General features: G+C 44.5%; 1 protein-coding gene and 1 long non-coding RNA gene across 7 annotated transcripts in view; one reads left to right on the forward strand and one right to left on the reverse strand.

Annotated features, from left to right (window-relative positions):
• LOC119979037 (neuron navigator 1-like) overlaps positions 1-21,192 on the reverse strand; it is an 806,372-nt gene that overhangs the window by 195,158 nt on the left and 590,022 nt on the right. For all 6 annotated transcript variants that reach the window (XM_038821010.1, XM_038821009.1, XM_038821014.1 and 3 more), the window contains one exon: positions 14,006-14,144. In XM_038821010.1, the coding sequence (XP_038676938.1) occupies positions 14,006-14,144 (139 nt within the window). The remainder of the gene's footprint in view (positions 1-14,005; positions 14,145-21,192) is intronic.
• LOC119979038 overlaps positions 19,660-21,192 on the forward strand; it is a 75,662-nt gene continuing 74,129 nt past the window's right edge. The window contains exon 1 of the long non-coding RNA XR_005463625.1: positions 19,660-19,829. This is a non-coding gene — a long non-coding RNA (uncharacterized LOC119979038). The remainder of the gene's footprint in view (positions 19,830-21,192) is intronic.

Genomic DNA, 21,192 nt, shown 5'->3' on the forward strand with positions numbered 1-21,192 from the left:
CACTCCAGCTGCTGATCCCGGCACCGTGGGGTCCGCGCTTGCACAGTTGGGCCGGCGCCAATTAGCGCATGCGCAGTGGCCTACTTCCCTGCACCGGCCCCAACGCCAAATAGCGCAGAGCTACAGGAGTCGGCGCGGAGGAAAGGAGGCCGGGGGCAGAGAGGGCCAGGCCACTATGGAGGACCCCCCCCCCCCCCGATCGCGGGCCAGGCCACTACGGAGGCCCCCCCTCGGTGTCGGAACCCCCCTGCCCCCCACATGTCGCCCTCGGCCCCTTCAACGCTGAGGTCCCGCCGGCTCAGAGGCTGTTAGAACGGCACTGGCGGGACTCGGCTTTTTGAATACTGTCGCTCAGCCATCCAGGCCGGAGAATCAGCGTGCTGCCACGGGGCGGAGAGTCATTGCATACCCCGACCGGTACCGCACCGATCACACCGGCCCCAATGGTGCTGATTCTCCGCTCTGCGGGGGGCATCAGCGGGTTGTCGGAGAATTCCGCCCCCTATTTCTTCATGAAATTACTCCTGCAGCGAATCATTCTTTCTGCACTTTCTAAAATATTGGAGTTTCAGTCCAGGATCCTAGTCACTGTTTGTGTCTTGGATCGTAATACCGGACACCCTAGTAATGGCACCCTGGCATGGCTTCCTGGCATGACTAGGATTCTCATGTGGCACTGCCATGGTGCCAGGCTGGCAATGCCAGGGTGCCCGGGTGCAGGTTAGCAATGCGAGAGATCAGGCCTGGGGGTGGGCTTTACCATGTGGTGGGGTAGAGGTAGTGAGAGGAGGGTGGGGGGGGGGGGGGAAGGGTTCCCGGGGGCCTCTGCAAGCGGGGGGGGGGGGGGGAGATTGATCACGGCAGCCAAACAAAATGGCGCTCGGATCTGTGAGGAGCCTTTCCTCTAAGTGTGGCCTGACAAAGAGAAATTCCCCAAGGGCAGAAAAAACGGCAAAAGTGTCATTGGATAACGGGGTGATTCTTTGCGCTGTGGCTGCCGAGAAACAGCCTGCTAAACGTGCCCGATACCAACATAGAATTTCTTTGGTTTAATCATGCCCGACAACTATGGACAACAACAATAAAAGTTCCTGTGATTCCCAAAGTCAGAGTGTGTTTTCTTCATGGTAGGATACATCCAGTTGAGTTTCAGGTTGGAGACAGCAACACACAAAATGCTTGAGATGGATGACACTGCTGCAATAATGGATTTTCCATGCTTCGACCACTTGGCAGGCTTTGCTAGGTGACTTCTAAAATTAAACCGTCTTTGAGAAGTTGAGCGGTGGTATGGTTTGATGCTGCTTGCTCAACTGGGCTGCTGGAGTCCTTTCCAATTGGTGTTAAACAGCAGTCTGAGGGTTTCTCGGTTCTCAAAGGAATTTGCTGGATTTCCAAATGGTCACTCCAGCCATGAAACTTTCTTTCTCCACTATGTTGTCAAAATGGATGTTTATCAATTGTCTGGAACAGGCTTTTGGTCTTGGTACGTCCCAGTCATTAACTTTTGAAAGAGTTACCATCCATATTGATCATAAGATATAGGAGCAGAATTAAGCCATTCAGCCCATCAAGTCTGCTCCGCCATTTGATCTTGGCTAAAATGTTCCTCATCCCCAATCTCCTGCCTTCTTCCCATAACCCCTGACCCTCTTATTAATCAAGAAATCCCCTCATTAATCAAGAACATCAGATGTGTGCTTGAGGTGTTGTTACCTACAGGATTACAGACCAAGAGCAGAAAAGTGGAATTAGATATAATAGGTGTTTCAAAGAACATAAGAACTAGGTGCAGTGGGAGGCAATTTAGCCTCTCAGGTTTGCTCCACCATTCAATACGATGAAATGGTGGCCTCATTATGGTGTCAACTCCACCTTCCTGCCTGTTCTCCATAAGCCTTCAGCCCATTACAAATCTAACTCCTCCTTTAATTTACTCGCTGTCCCAGCATCCACCGCACTCTGGTGTAGCGAATTCTACAGATTCACAACCCTTTGGGAGAAGTCGTTTCTCCTCTTCTTTGTTTTAAATTTGCTACCCCTTATCCTGAGATTATGACCTCTCATCCTAGAATGTCCCACACGATGTAGCATCCGCTCCACTTTATCTATAACTTTTATCATCTTATCAACATCAATTTGATCTCCCCTCATTCTTCTGTACTCTGGAAAGTATCGGCCTAAACAGTTCAATCTCTCTTCATAAGACAAACACTCATCTCTAGAATCAATCTAATGAACCACCTTTGAACTGCCTCCAATGCCACTCCACATTTCCTCAAATAAGGAGATCAAAACTGTGCACAATACTGCAGGTGTGGTCTCACCAATGCCTTGTGCATTTGCAACAACATTTTCTTACCTTTAAACTCTATTCCTTCAGTTATAACTGCCAATATGCCATTTGCTTTCTTTATTACCTGCCGTACCTGCATACTAGTTTTCTGCGACACATACACGAGAACGCCTAGATCCCTCTGCACCAGAGCACCCTGAAGTCGCTCCCCATTTCAATAAGTTGTCTTTTCATTTATCTGACCAAAGTGGATGACCAAACACTTATGCACGTTCGATTCCAAATGCCACATTTTGGCTCCGTCACCGAACCTATATATCCATTTGTAAGGTTATTTTCTCATTGCAACTTACTGTCCCACCTATTTTTGTTTCATCTGCAAATATGGCTATAGAACCTTGAACCCCTGTTTTCAAGTCGTTCAATATAGATTGCAAATCATTGGGACCCAAGGACCAAACCCTCTGGCACCCCACTAGTTACATCTTGCCATCCATAAAAAGGCCCATTTATCCCAACTCTTTGTCTTCTGCCTGTCAGCCAGTCTTTTATCCAAGTTAATAAATTGCCTGTAGCTCCATGTGATCTAATCTTGTGTATTAACATTCTGTGTGACATCTTGCCAAACGCCTTCCAGAAGTGCAAATAGACTACATCTACAGGATTCCCATTATCCACTTGGCTTGTTACCATTTATATTAAGGTTCATTTTTTGGATGCCATTGACTGGGCAGACTTCACCAGAGGGGTAAGTTATCAAGATGCAAATGACGTCCATTTTCCCCTAATTTTAGCAGCCGGCGGGGGCGGGATTCACGGCACCCCCCGACGATTCTCCGACCCAGCAGGGAGTCGGAGAATCCCGCCCAAGGAGAGGAGGGTTATTTTCATAGAACTCTTTGAATTTGCAGTGCAGAAGGAGGCCATTCGGCCCATCGAGACTGCACCGGCTCTTGGAAAGCTTACTTAACCTACTTAACCCCACCTTCCACCCCATCCCCATGACCCTGCAACCCCACTTAACCTGAGGGCAATTTAGCATGGCCAATCCACCTAACCTGCACATCTTTGGACTGTGAGAGGAAACCAGAGCACCTGGAGGAAACCCACACAGCCACGGGGAGAACCTGCAGACTCCTCACAGCCGGTGATCCAAGCGGGAATCGAACCTGGGACCCTGGTGCTGTGAAGCCATAGTGCTAACCACTATGCTACTGTGCTGCCCACTTTGTTCTTGCAACTCCAGTTGGAAGCTTTCAGAACAAAGGACCAATCCTGTGGTTCTGTGACTCAAAGCAGCCGTCTTTTTTGGTTTAGCAAAACAACCATTTTAAAACCAGCAAAAGACATTGAAGTTTTAACATGTACACTTTGGGACTTTTTTTCATTTCTTATTTCATTTCTTTCACAACAAACCAAATTAATCAATAATGTGAACAAGTGAATAGACATTAGATTTCAATAAGTGACAAGGAAGCTGAAACCATGTAAACACTGACAAGTGACTTCATGTGTTCTCATATCTTGCTATCATGTACTGACATTTGTAACTTCTGTGTATATAACATGCTGCAAAGAAAATATTACCAAGCTGGAAAAGAAGAAAGAGACAAGTGGATAACAGATTAAATACTTTCAATGATGCTGAAAAGGGAAGAGGAAAGTACAGAGTATGGTGAAACTGAAAACAAAATAAGGAGTGTGTTTGACAGGCTAAAGAGAAACGGTATCATGAGATATGTGATGAAGCATCAGAGTTGGAAAGAAATCGCAAAGTTAGAGCTATGTGCCAGACAGTGAAATATTTGATAATTAAAAGGAAGGGATAACAAAAGATAGTGGGTGTATAAAAGACTACCAATGGTAAAAATTATTTGAAAGGGATGCAGTAGCAAAAAGGTGCAGAGAAACTATAAGTAAATTGAGGGATTCTTTGATATAGAGGAAAATGATGGACCAAACATTATGGGCGAAATCTTACCAAAAAATGGCAAAATGCCAGTCCCGCCGAGGAAAACAGAGTGTTCACGGAATCTTACCCCTCATAAAGAAAAGTTTTTCTCCCCACAGAATCGTCGTCCTGCTGATTCGCTCACCACGGGCAAAATTTAATTCATGCAATCACTGGGGAGCTCCATAAACGCTTCCCTAACACTCCATGATAGGAACTGGCAAAATGACCGCATTTCATGGAGGGAGCCCTGACCAGACTCTTGCATGGTGTGCACCAGGGGCGGGAAGTCCGATACCCGCAATTGGGAGATGGACCACCAGCAGGGTATCCACCCCCGCCTGGGAGGCAATAGCTGTCTTGCTGAGTGCCAGCACTCCCCATGCACTCTACAGAAGGGGATGTGCAGCAGTACAGGAAGATGAATGACCTTCTTCGCACAGCCAGGGTAGGTCTGCCACCTTCAGTCTCTAACTGAACCCCTCACCCTCCCCTCGCACCTCTCAGTCAGCCACCTCGCTTATTGCCCACAGGTGTGAAGGCCCTCTTCTATCATTCCCCCCCCCCACCCCTCCCCCCTTACTGACCCCCCCCCCCCCCCAGACTTAACTCAACTCCTCACCTCCCTGTTCCCACTCCAGTCCCACTCTTGCAACACTCCAACCATCTGAACTGGCAGGACCCCCGCCCACGCTCTTCCTGCCTGTGTCTCTACCGGACAAACTTTAGTACAACCGGCGTGAGAGGGCACAGCGACGCGGTGCCATGGGGGCACTCTAGGACCTGATCCTTCATGAGAAATGTATTAGCATACTCATTAAGCTCATGCTAATATATTAAAATAAGGCTCCTGGGCTTGCAGGGCACGATTCGCGCTACTCCACTGGCGAGGGAATCCTCCACACCTTCGAGGGCTAGGCTGGCGGTGGCGGCAGCGGTGTTGGCGCGCGCCAACTGGCGTAGAAGGGCCTCCGCCGGCCGGCACGTGTCGGCGCATGCGCGGGAGCGCCAGTGTGTTCTGGCATGTTCTTGTGCATGCGCAGGAGGTTTCTTCTTTGTGCCGGCCATGGCGGAGCTTTACAACGGCCAGCACGGAAGGAAAGAGTGCCCCCACGGCACAGGCCTGCCCGCAGATCAGTGGGCCCCGATCGCGGGCCAGACCACCGTGGGGGGCCTCCCAGGGGCCAGATCCCCCCCCGTACCCCCCCAAGGACTCTGCAGGCTGCCCGCAGAGCCAGGTCCCGCCGGTAAGAACCTTGTGTAATTTACACCTGCAGGACTGGCCGAAAACGGGCGGCCACTCGGCCCATCGCAGAGCGGAGAATCGTCCAGGGGGTGTCCTCTGCCAACTGCCCCCGACCGGCGCGGCGCGATACCCGCCCCCGCCAAAAAACGGCGGGGGGTCGGAGAATCCCGCCCATTTCTCACGGGCCGAGAGACAGGGCTCAAAATCGCCCCCATTGATATCAGAGGTAAAGAATGCTATGAAATTGGTGAGTACAGGAAAAGCTTCAGGCAAAGATGAAGTAATAATAGAACATCGAAAATCCCTTGGATAAACAGAATTAGAACGGATAACAGAGATTTGTGATCAACTAGCAAAGGCTACATTCCAAGTGACTTGAGGCATTCATTATTCATTGAGCTATCTAAGAATCTTAAAGCAATGGGGTGTAATCAATTTAGAACTAATGAGTCATCTCATTAAACTGAACTTGAAAGTCATAATAAAAAGAAATTATAACATTGAAGCAGAAATTAGTGAAACAAGAGATGGAATATTTAACCCAAGGAAAATCTTTGATTGATACTTAGAAGTAAACAAGAACATATATTATATACAGATGCTTCATACACTACAAAAAAGTAGATGCTGGTGTTTATTACCAAAAGTTAATCGATGTTCTGTTGAAATGTGACATTGTCAGGAAAGATGTGAGATTTATCCAGAGCCTATATTGGGACCAAATTGTGAGCGTCAAGCTAGAAGGTGAATTATTAGACATGCTTCAAGTCTAAAGAGGAGTACAACAAGGCTGTGTACTATTCCCAAAGTTATTTAATTTGTACACAGAAGAAAGCTACTCCCAGGGATAAAAATTGGAGGCTAGCACATAACAAACTTGCTGATGAAACAGAGCAATTTAGGTGGATTGGCCATGCTAAATTGCCCGTAGTGTAAGGTTAATGGGGGGATTGTTGGGTTACGGGTATAGGGTGGATACGTGGGTTTGAGTAGGGTGATCATGGCTCGGCACAACATTGAGGGCCGAAGGGCCTGTTCTGTGCTGTACTGTTCTATGTTCTATAAGTTTAGAATATGTATTGGGCATGAGCACCAAAAAGACAATAACAATTGTAGTTAAAGGAAACTGGAGTGAAGATTGAAGTGGACGGTGTCACACTGCAACATTTGTCTATTTAGACCAAATGAGAACAAGATGATAAACTCGATGCTGAAATTAAAAGCGTAGAGATAACCAAAAGCTATTTTGTGAAGATGAAGGATGTGCTAACAACATGAGTACTCAAGCTTGTAGCGAGGAAAAAAACTCAAGAAGCTATATTTAATCCACTTTCCTCAGACACCTGGAAATAAATAGAAATTTGTGAAAGAAAATAGAAGCCTTTGAAAATGGGATGCTGAGGCATATGGTAAAACGTTCATATGTGGACCACATGACAAATGAAGAGGAGCTTGAAATTTCAAGAACAGAAGTAACCTGAAAAAAGTACATTCAGAAAATAAAATAGGATGGACAAGCGAGGCACATTTTGACAATAGAGCGGCTGGGAGGAGTAGCTACAAACAGCAGCTCCTGCATATTTGCAGTTTAGCCACAAGCAAATAAAAACCATATTAGTTTAAAATTCAGCATACAATATTAAAACATCATACCCTGAATAAAAACACAAAGTTGACCTTGATGAGAAAAAAGACAATTGTCTCTTTGTTGCTGTGACTAACCATTTTGATAGGAGGGGATGAAGCTGACTTGCTTCTATTGCCATGGGAAAAGAAGCAATTAATGTTTCCAATGTGCTGGGTCAGCTCTGATAATATTTTCCACAAATATGAAATGTTCTTTTACATTAAATGATATTCTGCTAGAAATATTTTACTGATGAACATGAAGGCTTGGTATGTTACAAAAAGCAATACTAACACATTTCCAAAACATACAAGTACAGCTTAACTTTATTTTGTCCCATTAAACTCAGATTAACATTGCTGATGACTCAGCAATGTGCTTGATAATATTTCAAGTCTTTATTGGTCTTGGCAGATATCAATTTAGTAACTAGAATTGTGTGGGGAATTTGAGAACACAGCCTCGAAGCAAAGGTCAACAAATGCTTTTCTCCAGAGAAGAAATACTTCACGTCAGAAAGGGAGAGATGTCGCTCTATTTATCACGGAAAAATACAAACTTCTGAGAAAAATGCTTTCCATACTGCACAAGATCCAGAAAGCTTCAAAGATAAAATACAAATAAGTGTCTGACAGTTCCTACACATTTGCAGTCAGATATACACATAATTTGAGCATTAAAAAAAACTACATGGCTTTAAACAATTGAGAGGCACACTTAGCCACAATACACCCAGTCTCCTCAATCTTTTAGGCCGATCCATCAAACTGTCTCTCCAAACAGATCTCCCTACAACAAAACTGACCATGCCCTAACTACAAAGGCCGAGATTCCTCCTAATGTGCTTGTTCAGTACTCTCTCGACATTGTAACCATGTTTTCAGGTACGGCAAAACACAAGATAATTTTTTTCTGGTCTTATCATTGCAATTTTTTTTTCAATGGTTTAAGATCAAAATCTTGATAGAGACCACCTCTTAATTTCTGCCTCTCTCAATACCGTTTTGTGGCATAAGTATATTCATATTGTTACAACAGTGAGTGCGCGGTCAATTCTAGCCCCACAGGCCCCACAGTTCCAACATAAATGAACTAACCAATAACTTGTGTATTTTCTTGAGATCTTTGACCCTTAACTGCTCCAATGAGTTACAGGCACCAGATTTGTATGTAAAACATTTAAAAACTGTTTATTTAGAACAAGAGTAAAAGATGAACATATAATAGAAATAATGGAACAATGGTTTTGAGTATAATTATTCCCCAAACACCGTCCCACCCTCCACCCACATGTACACAAGTCAGACACACAGGGGGAAAGGGAAGGACCAAAATAATGGGAATAAAACTGGGTGCGCGATATTTGAAGATCTTTGCTGCTGAGATTGTAGGCAGTGATCTCTGCAGAATGCGAGATACTGAACCATCGGATGGTTTGGATCTTGAAGCTGGGCCTCTCAAGCCGGATCCTCAGGCTGTGGGAACCCCTCTAGGAACACACATCAACTTCTGTTTAGCTGAGCCTTACCCTCGGAAGATGCATTTCAGGTCTGCTCATTTTCTGATATGTGGTCAGCTTCAGCAGACTCACCCACAACTTGCCTCAGTTAAACAGAATATTAGAGCAACAGTTTTCGTGAGACCTTCGAGTGGTCTGGTGCCTTTAATGGGAGAGGAATTCAGAGTGTTCCCCTTCTCCAGCTCTATCTTCAGGATTTGAGTGTTCACTAACTGCTCTGTGTATCTGAAGGGAGACCCAGCAATGATTTGAGAGAGAATTTCACCCCTTCTGGGAGAGCGATTCAAAAGGATCCTGCTCAGCTCGGCAGTTCCAATCAAAACCAAGACCTGAAGAAACAGTCTCACAGAGAATGCCTACCAGCTCTGCTGAGGAGAAAACAGAGCCTCCAACTGGGGTTTCACAGAGAGATTCAACCCCTTCAGGGAGAGAGAACCTAAAGTCATCTTCAGCTCTGTCCCAAAAAAACAAAACTGAAACCAAGCACAGAGAGTCACCCAGAAGGGCATTCCAGAATAAAAAGCACCAATTTGCATCGAGGATCTGCGTAGCCCCTGGATTGCAATGGAGTTGATTGGTTGCTAGCGAAGTCCATCAAAATAACATCACGGACTATGCCACAGAGCATCAAGGGATGGTCTGGGCCAACATATTAGACCAGGGTATTTTTCTGTTTGACCAAAGTCTGCAGTTTAAAGCAAACTCTGAATTATTGCAGGGGTAAAAACAGAAACATGAAACAGTCAAGGATTTAACCAGTTCCTTACAATATTAAAAATAGAAAAGTTCCCTTGAAGTTCCTAAGCACGTTGTGCACATTCTAAGCACATACGTGCATGAATGCTGGTTGTACTCGTTCAAACTTAAACGTTAGGACTCAAAGAAGTTTGTTCAGCCTCTCCTTGGGCCCCCATTATGCACACTGATTTACCCCCAATTTAGATTCAGGTGTATTCGATTGGGAGGATACTTGGGCATAATTTAATCGTGGAAATGAAGACAACGTTGAGCACATTTTTGATTCGACTTCCAAGTTGCACCCAAGGAGGAGACTCCATGACAAATAGCCAAGGAGGTTTTTCAGGAGCAAATCCCAGGAATTACAGCATGTGGATGGGGAACTGTAAAGAAACAACTACAACTGGAGAAACTCGTACGGGTCCCCCAGCCACGCCGCAACCTCCGGTGGCGTACCTAACCTCCAATTCAAAAGAATCTGTTGCCGGGCAATCGGAGAGGTGAAGGTAACAACATTGGCCCCCTTCCCCTTCAGCAGCTCCGGCACCTCCAAAACTCCAAAGATTGCCACCATGGGATCCGGCTTCACCTCAGCTCCCACTATCCTCGATAAGGCCCTAAATACCGCCTCCCAGAAGCTCTCCAAATTCTTGCAACCCCAAAACAGGTGAACAAGATTCGCACTCCCGGTCAGACTTTTCACATCCATCCATTACCCCGGGGAAGAACCCAATCTTCCGAGCCTGAGTCATGTGACTCTGTGCACCAATTTAAACTGAATCAAGCTCATTCTAGCACAGGTAGAGGTTGAATTCACTCGCCGTATCATCGCCCACCAGAGTTCCCATCCTATCTCCCGTCTCAACTCCCCCTGCCACTTCCGCTTGATTCTTTCCACCAGCGCCTTACCCTGCTCACCCAACCACCCATATATGTCCCCTATCCTGCCTTCCTTCACCTCATCTGGGTGCAGCAGCTTTCCCAAACGCGTGAACTCCGGTAGTTGGGGGAATGTGAAGAGCTTCTTACGCGCAAAGTTTTGCACCTGCACCTAAACTCACACCCCCTTGGTAACTCAAACCTCTCTTGCAGCTCTTCGAACCCAGCAAATTTTCCCTCTGAGAACATATCCTTGGCCCTTGGCCCGCTTCAATCTCTCCCCCTTCCACTGCCTATGTATCCCATGGGCCGCCACATCCGGTGGCTGGCAGGTGGGTGAACTTCCTCTTTAATGCCTCTCTGTTTGGTCCTTCCGGTCACTGGCATACTGATTTGGGTCCTCCAAATTGGGGACCATGGCCTACCGATCCTTAAGAGCCCACTGACGACTGTCAGGGTCCCAGAAAGTGTGCCTACAGTGGCAGGAATCAACTACTTTGGTCCGGAGAGGCTGCGCCCTACACTTGATCAGGCGCCCAAGGATGAGCAATGCCATCCCCAGAAATGTTTGCACATCTTGCTCATACTTTCCCTGGACAAATATATTGGGACAGACTTCTATAAATCTACGTGGATCTCGGCCAACAGCTTCTTCTGGGTGGCCGCATCCGGGTTCTTAGTGTTTCAGATAATGTTGCACCAATTGCAGAATCCAGCAAGCTTTTTCAGGCGAGCCAAGAAGTCGGACACCGATTCTCCTTGGTGTTGGGTGGAATCAAAAATGCCTTACAAAAATCCCGAGGTTTCGGATTAAAATACTCACCCACCAATATGACCAGTTCCACGGCTAACTGCGTATCAAGTTCATCTGTGTAGGTTAAGCTTTTTATGATGCTGTACATGGCAGTCCCGCAAACTGCCTTTCGTTCCCATTGACTGCATTTAAATGAAACAATACTGCATCCGTTCGATGTACTGTTTCCAATCACCAGTATCGGTGTCAAATGCTTCTAACTTCCCTATGTGCGGCATACCTGTTGCCTGGTTGGAGACTTCCAGATGCCTATGCGAAGTGGGCCAAGTTTGGAGGAAACAACATCTCCGGCAGTTCCATTTGATCCTTATCGCCAGTGTAAGCGACCACGAGAAAGTGATATTGGAACAAAAGGTTTAATATACAATAGCTAATTACACTCACCACTTCCAAAGGGTCTCTCGTCCCAACCCACATTTGGGTAGGGTGTCCGCTGAGCTTCCCAGTTACGGGTTTAGCCCCACCCCCAGGGCATATTCAGGTGAGGACACGGGGAACCTAATAGTCAAACCCCGGGGCCTCCGTTCGAGTTATAACAGGGCTCTCTCACCTTCCTTTCTGTTTCACTTACGTTGGGTTAGTGGGACACCAAGGCACATGATGCTCCATGATAATGGCAGACTTGTGAATCATCTGTTTTCAGTTGTGACTAAAGTCCAGTGTCAAGCCATCTAATTACATAACCAATGCAGCAGGACTTTAGAACTATCTGCTTTTGCAGCAGCTATTAATGCCGCATGTCTACACATATTAAGTTTCCTTGACTTTCTTTGCTACAATTTATATAACTAATTTCATTCAAGCACTTCAAATCAACGTTCGAATGAAAGCCCCTTATTGTGGTCTGCCTTAGGGTCAAAAATGAACAGCTGACTATCCATATAATCAGACAGTGTAGTCGGTGCAGATTTTTAACCCAATCACTGCTACATTAGCATTATTCAGCTTTAGAAATTAGAGATAAATCCTCCATTTTTTATTTTCTTGCTGCATCTACACAATAAATTAAAAATTTGTTGGAAAGTTGCATGCAGCTAAACAATTTTACATCGACATAGACACTTGCAGAGTGTGTTGATTCATTTCATTTCAAACCATGTCAGAAGGAAGGAAGCAGCAAGCTCATATTCACAACACTTAGCAGATTTAGAAATACTTTTGTAAGTTAAACATTTTCGAGCAAAAAACTACACTGGCGTATGACAATTCTGGGTTCCCATTTTGTTTCCTGGAGCTATTTGGATGCATCGTACAAATTATTTAAATGCTTCCTAAATTGGAATCCGGGACTACAAATGGACCACAAAATATATACAACAACAGATGTCTGAACTTGTGTTACACTCTATCAGAATTTTTAGGCATGTGTTTCGTACAATGCAGTCTCTATTTGTCTCCCCTTTCCCCCCTCCCCCACCCTTTTACTGTAAGAATCTTACTGAATGTAATTTGGCTATTTCATACTTTATGAAATTAAATGTTAAACAGCTGGAATTTTTAATTGTGCAACTGGCAGATACGCACCCACTCACAAAAGTTACTATTCCTGTGCTGCATCATTTCAACATAATATATTGACGACACATTTGAGTTACCTCATAAATGCTTACAATTTAGGTCAAGTATTTTCTGTTGTAAAATTTTAAAGATTAAACCAGAACTACTTTGACCCCCCCCCCCCCCCCCCCCCCACCCCCGCAACAACTATGGTATGAACAATAGCACTGTTCATTACACTGTTAATGTCACTGCTCCCTGCAATTCCCCCGCTTTAAAAAAACACAAGTTTGTTTCTCTCGCTGTTTCCTGGATTTTCGTTTCGCTATCTGGTTAAAACACTCCACCCAGCATTGTTACACTCGGCTGCAAAAAGTCGCGGTTTAGCAGAAGCCAAAGTTTTGTTTCAAGGTTAATGTCCTGACCCACCATTGAAAGACTCGGATCAAAAAACAAACTTTTTTCCAGACTTACTTATTCCTCCTATTGGCGTTTACAGCTTGCACATTCATCCTCTGCAAATACAGGTAGTGGGCGTCAATCTTGGGAGACAACATTCGTTCAATTCCGAGTTGGAATATCTATTCATATGCTAAAAGAAGCACCACGCATAACTGCTGCATCTGGCAAATGTCTTTAGAATAGACTCCTGATTGCAGATGAGCAGTTACAAGCAAATATAATCAGTACTATATATGTCTTTCAAAAGTTAACATTAACACAGCTGTACTACTGTTCAAATTTCTCTCTGCTTTTTGTTATAATGCACCCGATTATTTGGCTGCTTTCCACGGAGCACATTATGAAGGAGTTTATAACGCCTGTACCAGACTATGTAACTTCTGCCCCTTTGCTCTAGTTCCCTATTTGCATGTAACATCAATCATGCCCCTTTGCCACTGTCTTTTGTGTGCCAAAAACAAAGTGTTATAACACACTTCTTGGCTTGCACCCAAGTAGTACTTTAGAACAATAGGGGATTGTATAAAACAACAGTAATATAATACTTGACAAAAATTTGCACAAATAAAGGTGTGAGAGCTTGCAAAAAGGCTTGGGGAATGCATAGCTCTTTGCTTCTTTCATGAGCGATACAGAGAAACACCACAAAGTCACAATAACATGATGGGAAAACCTGTCACAAACCAAGGTTCTTTTTTCAGAGGGGGAACTACATTTATAATGCTGTATTTAAATAGGGCTGTTGGATAATGCAATTGGAAATAAGGAGCATTAGGCTTTTGGTAAAGCTAAAAATAAGCAGGGCAGCCACAACAAGAGTTGCATCCTTGAAAATAACACAGTTTTCCAATACCAATCAGCAATATGGAAGTAACTTTGGCCTCCAGCAATGATCTAGATTGGTCTAGATTGACTGGAAGAACGAATTTTAAAAATGTCCCACAAGCAGGTTATTATAACAGTAAATTCTTCTTACCGCTATCCCAGAATTTCTTCTGGAAGCAACTGGTGTAGTTGGATAGGAATTGAGGGACGAGCTGGCATTTAAATCTTCAGAACTGAGGTTGTCGGAGGTATCACTGAGGCCACTGCTGACAGAACTGCTTTCATCCCAACTGCAAGAAACAAACAGAATAAAGTTGAAAAGTACAATAAATAATTACTCTTGAACAACAACAGATACTAGCCCTGACAATATACCAAACCCTCTTTTGTTTTAAGATTTCCAGAAAATCTGAAATCAACGTTTTATTGTAATAGTCAAACATGTTATACGCATTGCTGCAAAGATGCAAAAAGGCCTTTTGGTCTATTCAGCTCATCCCTCCACAGAAATCTACATTCCTTACAGCTGGATGAGATAATTAATTCTCATTATGACCCGGTAAGAGTGACAGAGATCAAGTTGGGGGGGGGGTGTCTTATGCTTGCAGTAAGCTAAATGCAGTGAATCATGTCCTTCGAATCAATGATCTTCATCCATTATCTGAAACTCTTATCCTTTTAGCTTCCATTGTGTGCATTAGTTCTGAATAGTATCAATTCACTACCTTTAATTACACAATTCCACCCATGCAACAATCCACACAAGTAGGATGCAAAGAAAAAGGAAACTGTAAGACGTAGGGCGGAATTCTTCCAAGCCCCCGTCGGCAAATTCGACGGAGAGCTTGTAGCGAATCTGGCGGAGACCCTCGGTTTCACGTCAGCATGAACTGACCGCGAGTCCATCTTCCAGACTCGGGATGTTCCGGTAAATCCACCTTCATTCTAAGAAGGTCAATCTTCCAGTCGCAGTGTTCTCCCAAAGATCCATCTTCATTTTCAGGATGTCCACCTCCTTTCTTCAATAGTGGGTCAGTGATGTTGGATGCCTATTTCAATATGGCACTCGGACACAACGGCAGACTATGGGACATCCAAGCCTGCTCCGGTGCTGAATGCAATGTGAAACTCCCAGGAACATAATTAATAACAGTAAGAAGTTTTACAACACCAGGTTCAAATCCAACAGGTTTGTTTCAAATCACTAGCTTTTAGGGCACTGCTCCTTCCTCACCTGATGTGACCTGGCCCGCAATCGGGGCCCACCGATCGGCGGGCCAGCCTCAGTGGCTGTGGGCCTCCTTTCCTACGCGCCGGCCCCTGTAGTCCTGGGCCGACGCGTTGAAGGAGGCCACTGCGCATGCGCGTGTTGGCGCCGGTGCCACTGCCCATGTCCTCGTTGACGCTGGTGCAGCTGCGCTTGCGCAGATCCCGCGGCACACAGTTCGCACCTGGATCTGCAGCTGGAGTGGCGTGAACTGCTCCAGCACTGTGTTGGCCCCCTGTAGGGGCCAGAATTAGTCGTGGGAGCAGCCCATTCACGCCGTCGTAAAACGTGACGGTTTTTACGACGGCGTGGACACTCTGCCGCGGGATGGGAGAATCCGGCCCACAGTGTTTAAGTAACTGGCCTTTATTACTTTAGGTCCAACTTTGGACTCAATACCCCTTCTTGGTCTTATTATTGACTTTAAAAACACTTCAGTATTTGTCATTAAATCACTACATTTAACTTTCCCAATTCTGCACATACAAGGATAGATACAACTGCAATCAATTTTCTAGCACAAATGATTAATGTGACAATCCCCTCTTCACTATTTCAATGAAGGCATCAATCCAGTTATTTTCAATGGAATAAGCATGGACTCTGAATACAGAATCAACATCACCTATTGATTCCAGTGCAAGAGTGTTCAATGACATTGAAGACTTGCTTCCAGCTCAACAAACATGACACTGAGATGCAGATCAAGCTGCTGAGTGTTGCCAGCTTTTCCTGTTTTTATTTCCAACATCTCATTTAATGAATAAATGCTTGCATTAAACTAGCAGAGAGGAGAATGTCTGATATAAGCACATTAAGCGCTTGCGTGATAACATTGTCAACAGCCGTTTGTGAAATGATATACTTCCCGTATTATCACATGAAAGTTAGTTAACAGTAATGAATCAGTGATAATATTACTTTGCAGTGCTGCAAGCAAATTAACTGAGTCGATGACCTGAAACCCCATAGACTGGCAGCCACAAAAATTGAGATTTTAACGATAATTTTAATGTCAGCAGGAACATTTTAAAAACACAATGACACTGTTTAGAAAATCTAATCTCAAATAAAATAGTGCGCCTGCTGCTTGACAATTTGTCCAAAGCATCATCAGCCGAGTGGTGCCACGCGCTGACAGGCTTTCACTGCAGTGTAACACATAGTGCACCTTTGGTTTGGGAGAGATTATATCAGTTAAGAAAGGAGGCCTTTCACAGAAGGGAGCTGAACCATGCATTCACATACCTTCTCACACATAGCTGAAGAGGATCATGGGTAATCAGGTGAAGCATACCTGCCAAGATTTGGGAGGAATAGGGAGGACTGCCAATAACCTATGCAAATAGAAAGTGGAGAACTGATAGCCGTGGAGTGTTACCTGGGAATTATGAAAAACTCCTCAGCAGGGCAACTCTTCAATAGCTGTGACAAGGTAGTAAGGTGGAAGTAACCAGGGTTTAAAAAAGCATGGCAGTTTAGAGCAGGGTGGAGCCGTTTCAAAAGTAGGCTTGACATTGCTATTTTATTTAAGTGCCTCAGCAGGAAATGAGTATAAATCCATAAACGTTCAAGCTTATGTTTCAAATATGTAATGGCCAAGTATTGTTATGTGATAGCTAGAGGTGCACTAAAGTCATTTCCTTGCAAACAGGTTAATTTTGGATATCTGCAATCCATGCCAACATATTCATACTCAGGCTTACCTATATTTAGATCAACTTAAATCATGATAAATAATTGCAAAAGGGCAGTGGATGATGCACGAGTCCAAACAATTCACACAAACATGATAACTTCTGTTGGGGCGGCAAGGTGGCATCGTGGTTAGTACTTTTGCTTCACAGCACCAGGGTGACTGTCTTTGTGCTGTTTGCACATTCTTCCCATGTCTGCGTGGGTTTCCCGCGGGCGCTGCGGTTTTATCACACAATCCAAAGATGTGCAGGTTAGGTAGATTAGTCATGCTCAATTGTGCCTAGATGGGGTTACAGGGATAGGGTGGGGGTTTGGGCCAAGGTTGGGTGCTCTTCCAGAGGGTCGGTGCCGACTCGAGGGGCCAAATGGTCTCCTTCCATACTGTACTGAATCTATAATTCCATGAACTTAAAATGTTAAAGTATAGAATTTATTTCATGGTTCAATAATGTGGAGAACAAAACAAGCATAGTGTTGCAATTTTATCTGTCCACCATGTCTTCTAGCCATACAAAGACCTAGAAAAATCAAGCAATCTTAACTTCTATAATAACCCTTAAAATAATTTAAAAGTTGGAAGTAGATGTTCACTAATATCTTGAATTACATTACAATGGATTGTGGATAATGTTACTTTTTGGTCATCATTGGATTTCATGTCAATTGATATCTTACCTTTAGGCAAATTTTCAAGGTGAACCACTTCGAGGTAGAAGGGAAGCCTATTTTATAATCAAAGTAGTCTGTATCATCAACCATTCCTTCTTTTAGATATATATCTTCCAGATTTTCATACGGACTTATTGCTCAATTTGTATGGAAATTTGATTGTCAAATGTACATGCACAGATTAGGCCTCATTTACATATACCAGTACCCACCATATCTGTAAATTGTAGATGTTACATCATTCAAAACTGAAAGGGATCCTAGTTTATTTCTCATGGTTAACCTACGAAATGTGCATGTCAGAAACATGGGCATGTTAATTTATGGAAAATAATTTGCAGAACATATCCAGTTTCTAATGCGGTTTTCCACCGGAAGTGCAAATTTTTAAAAAAACTACTCACTTTTCTGGTCCTTTATCGACTGACAAAGATACTGAAATATATTCCAAAATATGTTAGGCAGGATTCTCTGAAAATGGGGCTATGTCCCCACGCCGAGCAGAAAACCGGCATCAACGGCCCCCAAGGTGAGGAATTCTCACCTATCTAGTGGGCTAGGGTGCCGCTGGAGTCGTCCCCGCTGCTCCAGCCGCCACAGAAGGGTCGCCGCAGGTTTGCACATGCGCCGACCGGCCGGCGTATTTCCGCGCATGCGCAGACTGGCTGGTGTATTTCCGCACATGTGCGGGGGTTCTCTTCTCCGCGCCGGCTCTCGGGCAATATGCAGGAGCCCTGCAGGGGAGCGGAGGAAAGAGGTCCCCCCACGGAACAAGCCCGCCCACAGATCGGGAGGCCCTGATCACGGGCCAGGGTATCGTGGGGGCCCTCTCTGGGGTCGGATCCCCCCCCCCCCCTCCCGAGGACTGCCCCTGCACACTCACCTGCCAGGTCCCGCCGTGCGTGAGGTGAGTAATTCACGGCGTTGGGACTGGCCAAAACTGGGCGGCCGCTCAGCCGATCAGGGCCCGGAAAATCACTTGGGGGCTGCTGTCAACGGCCCCTAACCCACTGGAGAATAGGGCAGCCGGCAGCGGGGTGGGATTCGCGCCTCCCCCCAGGGATTCCCCGACCCGGCAGGGGTGTCGAACAATCCCGGCCATTTTGTTTAATTTGCCTGCTATTCCATGCAGAATATATAAATTCTATATATTCTGATACTTCTTCTGAATGAAAACCATGTACAATGTTTGTGAGATTGCTATAATATCTCTTGGCATTTTTCTAATTTTTGAAATTCTTATGTAAAAAAACAATCTAGAAAGATTTATAACAATGCAGTATACCTTGCTCCCACGGCATACCTTTGGGTGATTTTCAGAGGTAAAACAAAATGAAATAGATTCCCTTAATTGCTAGTTTTATAGATATTAGAAATTCAAAATCAAAAATAGACAAGTTACTGGGGGCCACATACAGGGGACCAGCTTCTGTTGTGACAATGACAGTGACATAAATGGTTTTTGACGTAATTAATGCAGACATTGGTCAACATGTGAGGAGGATGACTTCGGTGGCACGCTGGCACAGTGGTTAGCACTGCTGCATCACATCGCCAGGGACCCGAGTTCAATTCCAGCCTTGGGGGTGACTGCCTGTGTGGAGTTTGTACGTTCTCCTCGTCTCTGCATGGGTTTCCTCCGGGTGCTCCAGTTTCCTTCCACAGTCCAAGTATACGCAGGTTAGGAGGATTGGCCATTTTAAATTGTCCCTTAGTCTCCAAAGGTTCATTGAGGTTATGGGATTACAGGGGTAGGGTGGGGGAGGAGCCTACGTGGGGTGGTCTTTCAAAGGGTCACTGTAGACTAGATGGGCTGAATGGCCTCCTTCTGCACTGTTGGGATTCTATGATTCTATATCCTGTGAATTGCAAATCACGATAGCTGTAAAGTTAAACTAATGGCAGTTTGCTCCCAACCACCCCGTCAATTTCAAGAAATTCTCCATTTGCGTATTAATTTCCAATAAAATTTGCCACAGAGTTGGGACAAATATTGAACAGGTTAAATGCTTTTTTCAATGAGGAATATATATTTTTGTAATGCCAGTCAACCTTATGACTCAGATAAGGAACAATTTGAACTGCAGAGACAGGTTGCAACAGGTTAACATGATTTTTAAAAAATCAAGTTACGACTCGCTGTTTCCTTTTCCCTCTTAATCCAATTTTTCTTTATCTCTTTACCTTTCTTTCTGTCACCCCATTTCCTTTCCTGTCATCTGTTTCTTTGTCAATCCTTAAATTGCATTGGGTCAGGAGTTGGGACTATTCATCTAGCTGTCGACCAAAAGTCCACATTGGCTGCCCTCACCGGGGAGAAAAAAACTTACTGTACTGAAAGGTAAGAGCAAATGTCTTTCGGAGCACACTGCAAGATGTCCTGCTCCAGATCGCTTAAGACTATTAACTCTAGAAAAGGCCAGCAGTCTCACTGGTGGGTGTTATTATTTTAATGATCCATCTACATGATGTGCAACTAAATGTTCCAATTAAGTGAATAAAACCTATTACGGCATCACTTTATATTATGAAGAACCTTGTTATTATTACAGCGCACTAGTTTATGCTGTTTTAGGAAGTGTTTAATACTGTATTGAAAATAGTTTCCTGTCATTAATTTTGAGAGTTTGTGGCAGTATTCTAAATTAAAACCGTATATCGAGAGCTCCTTTAGCTTTCAATTAAAACATGTTTAAGCACAAACTAAAAATGAGTATGTGAGAAAAAAAATTATATAGGTTCAATGGTAACACTATACTAGGTAACAATGCAACAAAAAGCATTTAATAAGTGCCACACCATGTGATTTCTTATCAGGTCCAATGTGAGGTTGAAGCGAGTAATATAGATATAATTAAGGGAAACTCACAAGCATATGAGGGAGAAGGGAATAGATGGTGACTCAATGTTTCATGGGACATAAACACCGACATGGACTGTTTGGACTGAATGGCTTGTTGTTGTGCTGCATATACTATGTAATCCTGATAATAATAATAATCTTTATTAGTGCCACAAGTAGGCTTACATTAACACTGCAATGAAGTTACTGTTAAAATCCTCTAGTCGCCACACTCCGGCTCCTGTTCCAGTACGCAGAGGGAGAATTCAGAATGTCCAATTCACCTAACAAGCACGTCTTTCGGGACTTGTGGGAGGGGACCGTAATCATATGTAGTTGTTAAATGTATTGCCATTCCAGACATCATACTACTTGAGAGCTGTTTACTTTAACACTTTAAAAAAAATAAATTTAGAGTACCCGATTCATTTTTTCCAATTAAGGGACAATTTAGCATGTCCAATCCACCTACCCTGCACATCTTTGGGTTATGGGGGTGAAACCCACGCAGACACAGGGAGAATGTGGAAACTCCACACAGACAGTGACCCAGAGCCGGGATCGAACCTGATACCTCAGCGCCATGAGTCTGCAGGGCTAACCAACTGCGCCACCGTGCTGTCCTACCTTTAACACTTTTATACAACATAATGTGGATACGCATTGATGTGAAAGTAGGGTCTGGATTTTCACAAATGAAGCAGGCAGTTCACAGGAGGACATCTGCCAACTCGGCAGACTCACTTCAGTTCAGTTAGACTGGATTTTCGCTCTGGAGAGGTGGATACAGGATCAAATCAAGCCCACCAACCCTGTAAGCAGATCCTCTGGCAGCCAAGGATTTGGGCGAGTGTAGAGGTGG

This window comes from Scyliorhinus canicula, chromosome 15 (assembly GCF_902713615.1).
Source record: "Scyliorhinus canicula chromosome 15, sScyCan1.1, whole genome shotgun sequence".
Taxonomy (NCBI): domain Eukaryota; kingdom Metazoa; phylum Chordata; class Chondrichthyes; order Carcharhiniformes; family Scyliorhinidae; genus Scyliorhinus; species Scyliorhinus canicula.